The 13,265-nt window shown below is 49.2% G+C and overlaps 1 protein-coding gene across 1 annotated transcript; it reads right to left on the bottom strand.

Moving 5' to 3' along the window:
• Window positions 1–3,391: 3,391 nt before the first annotated feature.
• Window positions 3,392–5,193, bottom strand: PtA15_3A108 (uncharacterized protein; the record flags this gene model as incomplete). Its single annotated transcript, XM_053167043.1, has 6 exons — window positions 3,392–3,877; window positions 3,924–4,184; window positions 4,251–4,466; window positions 4,536–4,757; window positions 4,837–4,915; window positions 5,027–5,193. 6 exons carry the CDS (start codon window positions 5,191–5,193, stop codon window positions 3,392–3,394), a joined length of 1,431 nt encoding a protein of 476 aa, XP_053018299.1.
• Window positions 5,194–13,265: the final 8,072 nt, after the last annotated feature.

Genomic DNA, 13,265 nt, shown 5'->3' with positions numbered 1-13,265 from the left:
AGAAACCGATTCCAATCCCAGCAGCAATCAAAGACGAATACGTGGAGCAAGTACGGGAACGGGTACGGAATAAACTCTACGAGCAATCAACGTCAAGTTACTCTAGTCCGGTTTTTTGCGTACTCAAACATGACGGGAAGTTAAGGATAGTTCACGACTTACAAGAAATGAATAAAGTCACCATCAAAGACGCAGGGCTACCACCAGCAACAGAAGAGTTTGTGGAATCCTTTGCCGGACGAGCCTGTTATGGATTAGGTGATATTATGGGTGGATATGACGAAAGGGAATTGGCCCCGGAATCAAGACCTCTCACCACCTTTGATACTCCGTTAGGAAGATTTCAACTCACCAGACTTCCGCAGGGCGCAACCAATTCAGTAGCAGTCTATCAAGCACAAATGATGTGGATTCTCCAGGATGAGATACCCGACCACGTAGGCGTATTTATTGACGATGGCGGTATCAAAGGGCCAAGTTCCACATACAATGATGAAGTTTTAGAAGAGAATCCCGGAATTCGACGTTTTATCTGGGAATACGCTCAAACGCTGGAAAGAATCTTATTCCAAATTGAAGAGGCGGGACTCACTATCTCAGGAAAGAAATTTGCATGCTGCGTACCTGCTTTGGATATTGTGGGTCATGTGGTCTGCAAAGAAGGACAAAGGGTTTCAGATCAGAAGAAGAATAAGATAACGACATGGCCAACTCCCAATAACGTCACGGAACTCCGAGGCTTCATGGGAATCGTAACTTATGTCAGGATTTTCGTCAGGAATCTGTCTGAAATAGCTGCTCCACTCCGAAGGCTGACACGAAAGGACGTAGAATGGCTCTGGGACAAAAGCTGTGACGATGCCTTCAATCAGCTAAAAGAGATAATTGGAGAAGATATCACCCTGAAGAACCTTGATTATTCGAAAGACGCAGGGCTTATTGTTTTAGCAGTGGACTCCAGTTTCATTGCGGCCGGTGCAGTACTCTCACAACAGGAGCTTGAAACCGGATTAAATCGACCAGTATTGTACGAATCAATTGTGTTTTCGCCAGTCGAATCGAAATATTCACAGCCTAAACTGGAACTCTGTGGGGTGGCACGAATCCTGAAAAAACTACAAACGCTCTTATGGGGTCAACATTTCAAACTCCAAGTGGACGCGCAGTCCCTAATTCAAATGATCAACTCACCTTCACTTCCAAATGCCCCCATGACAAGATGGGTAGCATTCATCCAACTTTTTTCGTTTGAAATGGTGCATAAGCCAGGGAAAACGTTCACGATGCCAGACGCCTTGTCCAGACGTCCAATAAGCGACGAAGAGGAAGAATTCTACAATGATACGGAAGACTTTGACGAGGAAGAACCCCTAATCAAAGCCTGCTCATGGTATAACATAATTTCAGCCTCAACGGAACTATTGGAGTGGGAGACTTCTGGTTTCTGGACAGACCTCAAATATTATCTACAAACACTGCAGAGACCTTGTTCTATGGATCTGGAGGACTTTCAGAAACTTAAACGAAAATCGGTTAACTATTTTATCCAGAATGGACGACTCATGAGAAGACATTCACCCATGCCACAACTAGTGATCTCCAAGATATCCTACCAGAGCAAGTTATTACGAATGGTTCACGAAGATCTAGGACACCGGGGACTTGAGGAAACATACCAGCGATTAGTCTGCCGATTTTGGTGGCCAAGTTTGAAGAAAAAAGTCAAATTATGGGTACATAGCTGCGAACCTTGTCAAAAGAGGGACCCATTAGTTCCACGAGAAATACGGCACCCCACAGGAGAGAGTAGCTTATTCGGACGAGTAGCTTTGGACGTCTGTCATATCAAAGCTGGACGGTACAAGTACTTGCTAGTAGCACGGGATGATTTGTCTGGATGGGTTGAAGCAGCTCCTCTGGTGAAACTGACAGCCGCAACTATTGGAAAATTTCTCCTTGAAGAATGGGTCTATCGATATGGCGTAATCAAAGCGGTGACGGCAGACAATGGACCGGAATTCAAGAATGAATTCATCAAAGCAGTCGAAAAGATTGGAGCAGTATTTAGGCCTCCTACACCTTATTATCCTGAAGCCAATGGTATGATTGAAAGAGGACACCGACCCATTAAAGACACCCTAATCAAGATGTGTGGCGAATCTGGTGGGAAATGGAGGGAATATCTGCCTTTAGTACTCTTTGCTGACAGAATTTCGACAAAACGCACAACGGGATATTCACCTTACGAGCTGGTGTTCGGCCAGAAAGCGGTTCTCCCGGTTGACTTGGAAATGGACACTTATCTGGGGATTGATTGGACTGAAGTCAGCACCACGGAACAACTCTTGGAGGCAAGGACTATGCAACTGGAACGTCGAGAAGAAATTCTAGGGATAGCTCACGAAAAGTTGATGAAGGTCAGAAATTCATCTGTTCGATACTGGGATCGACGAATGGCAGCAAGACTTCGGAAGCCGTTAGATTCAGGAGAACTAGTTTTGGTCTACAACAAAAGCCTGGAGGATCAGTGGGGAAAGTTGTTTGCAAATCGATGGAACGGACCTTTTCGGATCAAGCAACAACTACCCAAGGGTTCCTATATCTTGGAAGAATTGGATGGGACTGAACTCAAGAGGGCTTATGCAGCTTCACATATCAAACGGTTTTACCCTCGAGGACGTGAACTAGCAGACATTCAGGAGGATGAGGATCCATCTCAGCCGGAGCCTGCAGACGACGAAATGGAGGAAGTATCTGGCAACAGTTTGGATGGTGGATCATCAGATGGCTCTGACTGAGCTGGATCACACCTACCAGGGTTGTTGTTTAAGTTGGGGGAGGAAAAAAGACCTGCTCCTGACAAAGTCACTCTTTAAATAATTTCAATTGTCAGTTCAGTGGATATCAGGACCATCTTTTCAAACCAAAGCAAAAACTCAACATAAAACAACAAAAAAAAAAAAAAAAAAAAAAAAAAAAACCTCACACAGCTTCTATACTGTTCCTTCTTCTCCATTTCTCTTAGCTTTTTTCTCTCTCTTTCTCTCTCAGTGGTATGCTTACAGGGAAGGTTGGGGACAACCTGTTTAAGTTGGGGGAGGGGGGTCTGGGATGGATTAATTTCAAAAATGAAAAGAACAAAAGACAACAATAAAATAAAAATAACTAATCATCTTTATCCTTAGGGTTCTGGGGGTTTTACAATTTTTTTTTTTTTTTTTTTTTGAGTTTTTTAGGATTATCTATTGATTTTTTTTGAGAAGGATACGTTTTACCCCGGGTACTCTGGACAAAAGATTAGTAACAACAGAAAACTAGGAAAGAAACAAGCCAGAGGATCAGTATTGTGGGTGTAAGCAGGTGTAAAAAGAGGAGGAAACTCACGAAGGAACTAGTCATCGTAGCCAGCTTGACGCATGGTAGATCGAAACTCTTCGGATACGACCTGGAAGATGTGAACTTGCTGGATTCGACCGTTGACGACCTCGTTGGGAATCTGCTGGCAGTAGGGTACGAAGGCTCGAGCAAAAGTGTGATAGAGCCTAGTATAGGCCTCGGAGTCGATTGCGAAACGAGCACGATGCTCGATAGCTAAGGGACGATGGGGCTCCAGGAGAGCTTGGACTTGGAGGTCGCTTAAGAAGGGGTAATCCTCGATCGGGGGTTGACCAATGATGGAGGGGGTGGAAGCACGAGAAATGCTACTCATGCTGACGTCGTCCGCCAGATCAGTCTCGGTGACACCATTGGCATCGGCCTCACCATCGGCATCACCATCGGCATCATCAACGCCGTCGGCATCGGCACCACCTTCAGGATCAACGGCATCAACCTCGATGGGTTGATGACCGTTGGGCTCGTTACCAGTAGGCGCGGGCTGGTTAAGCCAGTCGGCAGGTGATAGAGTAAGGAGAAGGACGTACACCACCCGACCACTCAATAAGGAGGTCCATCCCATCATCGGCGCAATCGGTCTCGGCAGTAGCTTCCCCGGATTGAGATGAGCCTGACGCACCCGAACCCTGGGAACGATCCCCATACTCGGCCAAGGAATGAGACCCGTACTCGGACGAATCTGCGATCGAGTTTCGACAGCTGATAGCCGGCGAAGTGAGGTTGCTGGGACAAGGAGCAGCCGGTACCAGCCACTCGTCGCCTATGACAACTCGGTTGGATACTAAGAACTGTGTGGCGAAGATCGGTGGTCAGGAACTCGCATGAAAAAAAAGGGAAGAGAAAGATTGACTCACTGGATTGTCGGCTTCGTCGGAAGCGGGTCGATAAACGGGCGAGTTGGGATGCGATCTCTCACCCGGGAGGCGAGGTTGGTATACTGGAGACGCCTGGCCGGGACTGGCTGCATCCGCACCCTGAAAGCGGGGGTGGAGGCCCACCAACCCGGGGGGAACCCGCGACGGGGTCCGGAGTTCGGACGGGGAATCCGGACAATCACTGGATGCGATAATCTGAAGTAACCGAAGAATGGAGTCAGTATCGGATCGGATAGCTTACAGCGGTCCGGATATACAACTCACCGAAGCCACTTGGGCCATCGCCGATCCGGCAACGACAAAAGGCCGATGATCCGGAGAAGCCGGGCCATCAGCTGAGCGATTGACTCGGGTTCGAGGTCGATTGGGGCGGTTGAACGCTTCCAAACGCTGGCGGGACCATTGGAACCATGAAGGACGAATCACCCCGCCTCTGTACATAGGCCCGTCCATGATAAGGATAGGGTTGTGTACAGAGGAACCTGGCTAGTAGCAGAACAACCAACACGGGTCAGCAGTGCGACAGGACGGCAAGCTACTGGTATGAGGAACAAAATGGACGCACTCGAGTTGAAGCGCTAGCAGAGGCCCCGCGGGCTCGTAACGGGTAAGGGGACGGGGAAAAGTAGGTACAATAGTAAGGTCTGTTGGACATGGTAGCAGACGAAAGTAATAAGCCTAGAAAAGTAGTACTGGGGAGGAGTGAGGTGGATGATGAGGTGGGAGGAGGCGAGGGGAACCTTTTTTATACTCACCTCGGATTCTGTGAGGACTCATAGGGACTTAAGGACCCGTAGTCCTTTTGCCCCATGCGCGGGCTCTGAACAGAGGCCACAGACCATTGGTAACTAGAGGTTGGATCGTTCGACTCGACCGAATAGGAACCCCAGATAGAGTCAAGCCGGACGGCGTGTGGGGCCATCTCTCCCTCCGGAACGATACGTACTCGAACCCACGGCCAGGTCTTGAGAAGCCGGCTGTTGTAGGAAGCGGAAAGAATGCGGCAATTAGTCTTACCGTCTTAGGGCCGGCCGCTATGAGATCGCCGGCTGGAAACCAACCTTGCCGGCGAAGGCAGCCCAATCAGAAACCCCGAAGACCTGTCAGATTCGGTGGTGCGAGTGGGGCTGGTAATAAATCTGACGGCTGCATCAGCCAACGTAACGGCCACTCAGCTGTCGAGGAAGAACACGAACGCACTTACTTCGAAAATGAACCCTGCTCACTAGCAGGGTTCAGTCTAGCTGCAGGCTTGGATGGTGCTAGACCTCGACGGCGGCGGTTGACCATTGGCGGCGGTGATGTATCCGAGGGAATCGGAAGGTCGGCGAAGTTGTGTATGGGTCTTGAACCCCAAACCCATACGCCTTGAACTCCTGAATAAGCCATACCCCCGAAGGGGGTACGACCGACACACATACACACTCGAGACCCGAATGCGGGGTCGGGATAGCTATTGGACGGGTACGACCAACACTAAGTACCCGGGCCCAAAGCCCGATCAGTCAACCATCAAGAACGGGTACGAGTCCCCGATCACTACTCGACACTCGAGGCCCGCGGCCTCGACAGCGTGCACCCTGAGGCGCTGGAGCAGCAGCTGCGGCCGCCACCATAGCACAAGCAGCACCATTGCGCAACTGCGCAACTGCGGACTGCGGACTGCGCGCAGCACTTCGACTCCCAGACACCTTAAAAATTTCCCTTCAAGAAAAGTCAGAAAAACGACAAAAGTTGAATTTTTGACCAAAATTCACCCCACCCAGCCTCTCTGACACAGTACCCAGAAGACATCCAACGGCCAAATTCCCAAGGATTCTTCATGTCACCCAGTAAAAAACTCAAGCCTCAAGCTTCCAAAATTCAAGATACGGCGCTTTTCCGGTGGAATTGTCTGGGGACAGACAATAAGTTGGGGGAGGATGTGGTAGACGGAAAAGTGAAAAATCAAAAGTTTTTTCGCATACATATATTTACTCACAATACGCCTCAAGATACCATCAAACAGACCTCAGAAATGGATTCTACGGCCAATTTTACCCCTAGTCACCACTGAAAGCATCACCTGAACCCCGCTGGATTGGAACCTACACTTCTTTGGACACTGGACACCCATCACACGTTCAACATACCCAGTCACCAGCCTGTCACCAGCCTCAATTCAAGGATCACAGCATTATGCTTATACAAATCACAGGATACAAACATACATCTCCCCATCAGACTGCAGTCATTACATATTATCAAGTACTCTTCTATTTCCATATTATGATGTCATCACACACTGACTCTGCAGCCTCAGACTTCATTTATGCACCCCCTGCATCCACCTGTCAACTCATGCAGTCTACTGTCACTTTACGCAGCCTTCATGTGGCCCTACTGCATTCTTATGACATCATTTATGTACCCCTGACACATTATGACATCATTTGTATCTACTCCCACCAGCTAAAATCCCTCACACTGTTGTCTAGATTAGTCAAAACCCTAACCCACAAGCCCTCTGGGGCTCCACTTTTGTCTATATAAGGAGCTCCCTCCTCCCCAGTTGTCAGCTCCTCAGTTCATTACTCACCAATCACAGTCACCCCAACATTTACAGTTCAGCCTTATATATATACTTAAACAACCTACATAACAACCCTTATATTAACAATAACAAAAATTTATTCAGTGTCATCAACAAGCTCATCTTGAACCAACCAACCCTATCACTTCATTAAAACTTGCCAAGCTTACCTTGGTGGGTCTTGTTATCTGATAGTATAGAAGGGCAGAGTTTGCACCTCCATCATCCCCTTCTCCATTCAGCAAAAGGTTCTCAGGAACACTTTTGAGTCTTACACCGGCAAAGAGTGTGACGTAACCGGAGTACGACCTACGGTCGTCAGTGCAGTTGGCGAAGTCAGCATCTGTGTAGACTGAGATGTTGTCCAAGTTGCTTGAGCCTTTCAGTTGGATTCTTTGTTTTTTGGTTCCCGCCAGATATCGGAGGAGATGCTGGACAGCTTTCCAGTGAGCCATCCCTGGCTTTTTGAGATGTTGCGATAATTGCAAGACTGTAAAGGAGATATCTGGACGAGTCGAGACGGAGAGATAGTTGAGGAGACCCAGTGCTTCACGATAGTTGACGTTGAGTTGACGAAAAGCGTTGTGGTCTTCGTCCGAGGATTTCAGTAGCCGTGAGTTCGCGACCATCGGCGTTGATGTAGTTCTACAATCCGACATCTTGTAGTTATCAAGGATAGATTGTGTATATGCTTCTTGACTTAAGAGAAGTGAAGTTGGTGAAGTCCGGGTCAGTTTGATACCGAGTATGTGCTTTGCTTCCCCGAGGTCTTCCATCTTAAACTTTTCAGAAATAAGAGTCTTGAAGCAATTGACATCGTGGCTAATGATAATCATGTCATCGACATAAACGTGAACGAAGCATTCCCAATCCGGAACTTGAGAAGTAAACAGACACGGATCTGCCGGAGATGGAGAGAAGCTGATAGAGCTGAAGAAGTCCCTGAGCTCGGCGTACCAAACCCGCGGAGCTTGCTTGAGACCGTAGATGGCTTTATGAAGCTTCAAGCAATATCCTTTGGGTACGTCGAGTCCAGGTGGTGGCCGAAGATAAACAGACTCCTTGAGATTTCCGTTGAGAAAAGCGTTTTTGGCATCCATTTGATGGATGTGGTAGCCGCGTGACAAGCCGACAATCAGCGCAGCCCTCAGACTTGTTGACCGTCCGGTAGGGGCATAAGTGAAACCCACCCCGTCCTTCTGCTGAGAACCCTGCGCGCACAGTCAAGCTTTAAATTTCACGACGATCCCCTCTGAGTTCTTCGTTTTGCGGAAGACCCAGACTGTACCCAGAAGCGACTCGTCGCCTGGAATGACTTCGATGCTCCACACCTTGAGGTCCTTCATGGCCGCTATTTCGGAGTCTACCGCTTGAGTCCAGCACGAAGCGTCCGATGAAAGCATAGCCTCACGATAAGTGCGAGGAATTTCCGAGGCGGTCAAGGCTCTGGCTAAATTAGCCCTTCTTTTGGTGTGTAGAATGTGGGAAGTGTCGATGTCGGAGCTGATGTTCTTCGGGGCGATGTTGGACGTAAGAAGAATGTCATAGCCGGGTTTCGGCTGCTTGGAAGAGTCATTTTGTCGTGAAGATTCGGTGTTTGCTTCTTGATTTTGAACCGGAGGATCAGCCGCAGCCAGCCAATCAGTTGGGTCCGAGTCCACAAAGAAGGATTCGACATCGATTAGCGGTGCATCCAGGTCAAGTTCATCTTCAGCAGATCGCCATTTGAGAACGTCGAGAAGAGAGTCAGGAGAGGGAGACGGAGGAGAAGGTGAAGATTCATCGAATTCGTCGAATTCAACAGGCGTGAGTGGGTCGAAGTGGTAGGAGGGATCAGCTGGAGAGAAAATGGAGACTCCTGGGAATTCTGTCACGACAAATGTGACGTCGTGACAGCACTCCACTTTTCCTCCTGGTAGGAGAACGCGCCAGTTATGCGTTCCCAGCTGGTACCCGACCAGAATGCCCTTCTTGGCAGTGTCGCCAAATTTTCCGTCACGAAGTTGTTTCGGAATGTTGACATACGCTAGACAGCCGAATGGTTTGAGATGTGAGGTGTTGAAAGATGAACCAAACCATTTGTTATACGGAGTGTCCCACCAAAGTTTGCGCATTGGCGTGATGTTTTCCAAGAAGACAGCCGTTGAAACTGCCTCGGCCCAGTACTCAGATGGGAGCTTGGCCTGTTTTAGAAGACATCTTGCTTTCTCTGATGTTGACCGGTTTCCTCTCTCAGCGACGGAGTTTTGCTGAGGAGTGTAAGGAGCCATGACTTGAACGGTGATCCCTTTGCTTTTGAGGAAGCCGAGAAATTCAGTTGAATTGAACTCGCCTCCGCCATCAAAGATTACAGTCTTAATGTTTGATGAATGATGATTGGTGACTTCATGATAGTATTGCATGAAGAATGAAAAGGTTTCAGATTTTTTTGATAACAAATAGACGTGGCGATAACGAGTAAAATAATCTGTGATTTTGAAGTAGTATTCTTTACCACCGAAGGATCTAGGATTGATTCTCCCGCTGAGGTCCATGTAGACGTACTCAAGCGGTCGAGTGGCTTCGGGGAGGGAACCAGGAAACAGAAGTCAATGAGATTTCGACAGTGAACAAGCTTCACAGTTAATCTTTGAATCCTTGATACCCGGGAACATCTTCTTTAGAGCCTTGATGTGAGGGTGTCCTGCTGACCTGTGAATGGTGTTAATGTCAGTCGATGTTGCCGTTTTGGCGAGAGCAGTGGGTGACTGACCTTGACTTCCAGGAGCAAGCTTGATGTTGCAGACGCCACCAATTACTGCCGTTGAAAGAATGATTGAGTTGTTGCGGACCAAGTCAAACGTGCTAGCTCCAGTTCGAACAACGTTGCAGCCGCGTTCAAACAATCTTCCGAAGCTGATGAGAGTTCCAGATAAGCCAGGAACGTGGAGAGCTTTCAACTTGAGGTCGGTTCCGTCGTTCGCGAGTAATCGAACAAAACCTTCACCTACGGACTCAAGGTGATTTCCGTCGGCAAGTGCAATTTGGGTTGAACGTTCGCGGTAGTCGGTGAAACGTGACTTGTCGCTAAACATATGATGACTAGCTCCACTGTCGAGAAAACAGACGTCGTTGGTCTGAACCGCAGAGAGAGCCTTGCGAATGCAGAGAAGTCCACTGCTCGTGGTGCTGATTGAAGAGGTATCAGCTGCGTCTTCGTCGTTGCTGATTGGTTGTTTAGAGGTTGCCGCTTTGGCGGTCGGCTTCTTCTTCTTCTTGAGAGCCTTGCAATCGGCTGCCGAGTGCTTAGTCGCCGGGTTGTGAGTCCCGGGGGCACAGAATGGAGGTGTGGTGGTGGCCGACATTGCAGATTCTTGCTTGATGATTGGGGCGGCCGCAATCGGGGTAGTGTGATGGGAGACTGACAACGAACCAGTGCGTTCGTTTTCGAGAGCGGTCTTGATCATTTCAATGCTGATTGGTCGCTGGTTGAATAGACTCGCCTTGAGGTGTTTGTAGTCGTCCGCAGGGAGTTTGTTCAGAATAATTTTGCAGAGCAGAGACTCCTTGAGATCGGCTTTTTCTGGTTTGCCGATGATGAGACCGACTGAAGCCACTCGGCTCAGACCGGCGTTGAGATCGTCGATGAATGTGGTAACATTGCCCCTGTAAGGAAAGGTGCAGAAGTCGAGATAGACGACTGACTGGTTCTGGGCCGAGTGAGACTCGTAGTAACCCACGAGAAGAGCCCAGATGAGATTTGGCTTTTTCCGATTTGACTCAGTGACAAATCGTTGGTGATTGACCTGTCCGATAGATTGATATAAGATACCGGCAACCTGTTCTTCTTTGTCGAGGTGATCAGCTCAAAGTGCCGCGTCCTCGGGAATAGCACAGCCATCGAGATATTTCGCCAACTTGTGCTGCATGCAGTAGCCGAGGATCTTGATCTTCCAGGCGTCCCAGTTGGTGTCGTTGAGGACCGGAAATGACTTGTTGTCAGACATATTGAGCGTGACGGTTTACGAGAGCTAAACGGAGCGCGGGCTCATAACCTAATGCGCGACAAAGGGGAGTGCAAACTATAGCAGCAAGAAGCTGTGAGTGTGATGACACTGAGAGACGACACGGGCGAGGTGGAAGCACACCTATAGCAGCAAGAAGCTGTGAGTGTGATGACACTGAGAGACGACACGGGCGAGGTGGAAGCACACCTAGGACCGAGTGAGGATGAAGTTTGAGTGAGTTTGATGATGAAAACAATGAAGTGAAAATGAATGAGGACTACGACGATATACTGACCTATATGAGGACTACGACGATATACTGAACTATAGCAGCAAGAAGCTGTGAGTGTGATGACACTGAGAGACGACACGGGCGAGGTGGAAGCACACCTGAGAGAGAAGGAAAGCAAATGAGACAAGAACATGGGAACGAGATGAATGATACGAGAGCATACCTAGGACCGAGTGAGGATGAAGTTTGAGTGAGTTTGATGATGAAAACAATGAAGTGAAAATGAATGAAAACTACTACAAGCTAGGTAGACATAAACACTACAAAGACACTTAGGGTTGCCGAGTATCATCATCTAATCTCAAACCTAAACGATCCAAGTCCGCAGCACGGCGCATGAGAGTCTGCCCGGCTCCATATGCCTCAATAATAGACAGGTCCCAACGCTCCCGGCGCAATGGCCGTACTTGATGGTAAAAGATTTAAAGGGCGATTTGTTTCTGGATACGCGCATCACCTTCGGGGGCGTCGCCGGCTGCGGTTCTTTTGGCCGGCCAGCCGATGCCTGGAAACGCCTCATGCAGAACGAATTCAACGTTGTGACCATCTTCAGGTGGGTGGACGATAATCTGTTCATCAAACGGCCGGAGTCCGCTTGCGCGATCTCAGACGTCGTGGATCGTTCTCTAGCTCTGGGGGTCCTCACCAACAAGGAGAAGTGCTCCGACTTCGCAGACGTACAAAAGTACATTGGTTTTGTTTGGAACGGGAAAGACGCGACCGTCATGCTTCCCGAGAAGAAGCGACTAGAGCGCATTGAGCAAATAGACGCCTTCCTGCTCGCCGGGGCGTCATTCAAATTCGGCTCCGTGGAAATTTTGGCCGGCCGCCTCAACCACGCCTCATACGTGCTGCCTCAATTACGATGCTATCTCCGAGGTTTGTATGCGTGGATGGCACGCTGGAAGAATTTCTGGTCAGTGCAAGAGCTTCCCAAGGACGTAAGGATTGACCTAGAGTTCTGGCGGACCACACTCCTGAGCTACGACTGCACTCGCCTCATCGCTACCCCGGATGAACGGGAGATCGCTTGGGTAGGGGACGCCTCGACCAGCTTTGGTATCGGCGTCCTCATCGGGGACAGGTGGTCTCAGCTACGCCTCAAAGAGGGGTGGCGAGGCTGCGACAAACCTTTCCGCAACATCGCGTGGCTCGAAACGGTGGCCATCAGGGTCGGTATCCTCATGCTGCGTGAACTTCCTTGGGTCCAGAAAGGTTCAAACTTTGTGGTCTGGACGGATAATATAACCACCGGCAGCGTCCTTTTGGCGCGGAAATCACGGGACGAGCATGTCAACGAAGAGTGGAAGGTTATCCAGGCGTTGCTGGTTGACGTCCAGCTGGACGTGACTCCCAAGAGAGTGGTCTCGAAGGACAACGTCGCCGACGCCTTTTCCAGGGGGATCCGTGGGGCCCATCTGCCCGCAAACAGAGTCTGGTTCTGCATTCCCAGTGATCTGTCGGCATTTATGTTTCACGCCTGAAATACAGATTGTCGGGGCTCCTCTGGTGAAATTTCTATAATTGCTTGTTGGAAACATTTTTTGCCCTGGCGGGGCCGCGTGTCTCCTTCTTTCCCTGCGCTAGTTCGCAGCACTGCTTGGGCAGCGGGGGGCGAGCAGCTGGAGACGCTCGCAGGGGCCGAGAGGGACTCGCCTGTGATCTTTTCTTTCACTGCCTGTTTTTCATCGAGGATTGGGGTTTCGCGCGTGGCTCAGGCTCCCTAAAAAACCTGAGTCGTGGGTTTACACCCGAATCCCCAATACCTCTGTGTTCTTCGGCATAGAGATGAGGTGCAGGCGCACCCTCTTCTCCTGGTCAAGGTCAGGAAGAGGCATCAGCCCTTCCTACCTTTACACCCGCACTTGCTGCGGCTCAACGGCCGGCGCCAACGAGCCGCAGTAAGTACCAGGCAAAGAGCGGCAGCCGCAGTGGATTCCCTTAGGGCCTGTACAATGGGCTTCAATTTTGAAAATGGCTAATTTTCTTGTCCTCTAAATAAAAAAAATAGGGGGTTCAATTGTTGAAATTCTTCACATTTGGGCTCAAGAATGCCATTCTGTGATTTTCAGTTTTAGTACTGATAGATTTTGAAGGAAATAAATTTGGAAAATTTAAGTTTTCATGCCCAAAGGTACAGGCCA

The sequence above is a fragment of the Puccinia triticina genome, chromosome 3A, assembly GCF_026914185.1.
Source record: "Puccinia triticina chromosome 3A, complete sequence".
NCBI classification, from domain to species: domain Eukaryota; kingdom Fungi; phylum Basidiomycota; class Pucciniomycetes; order Pucciniales; family Pucciniaceae; genus Puccinia; species Puccinia triticina.
Note: the sequence above shows the minus strand (reverse complement) of the source record. Positions and strands in the feature narration are given on the sequence as shown.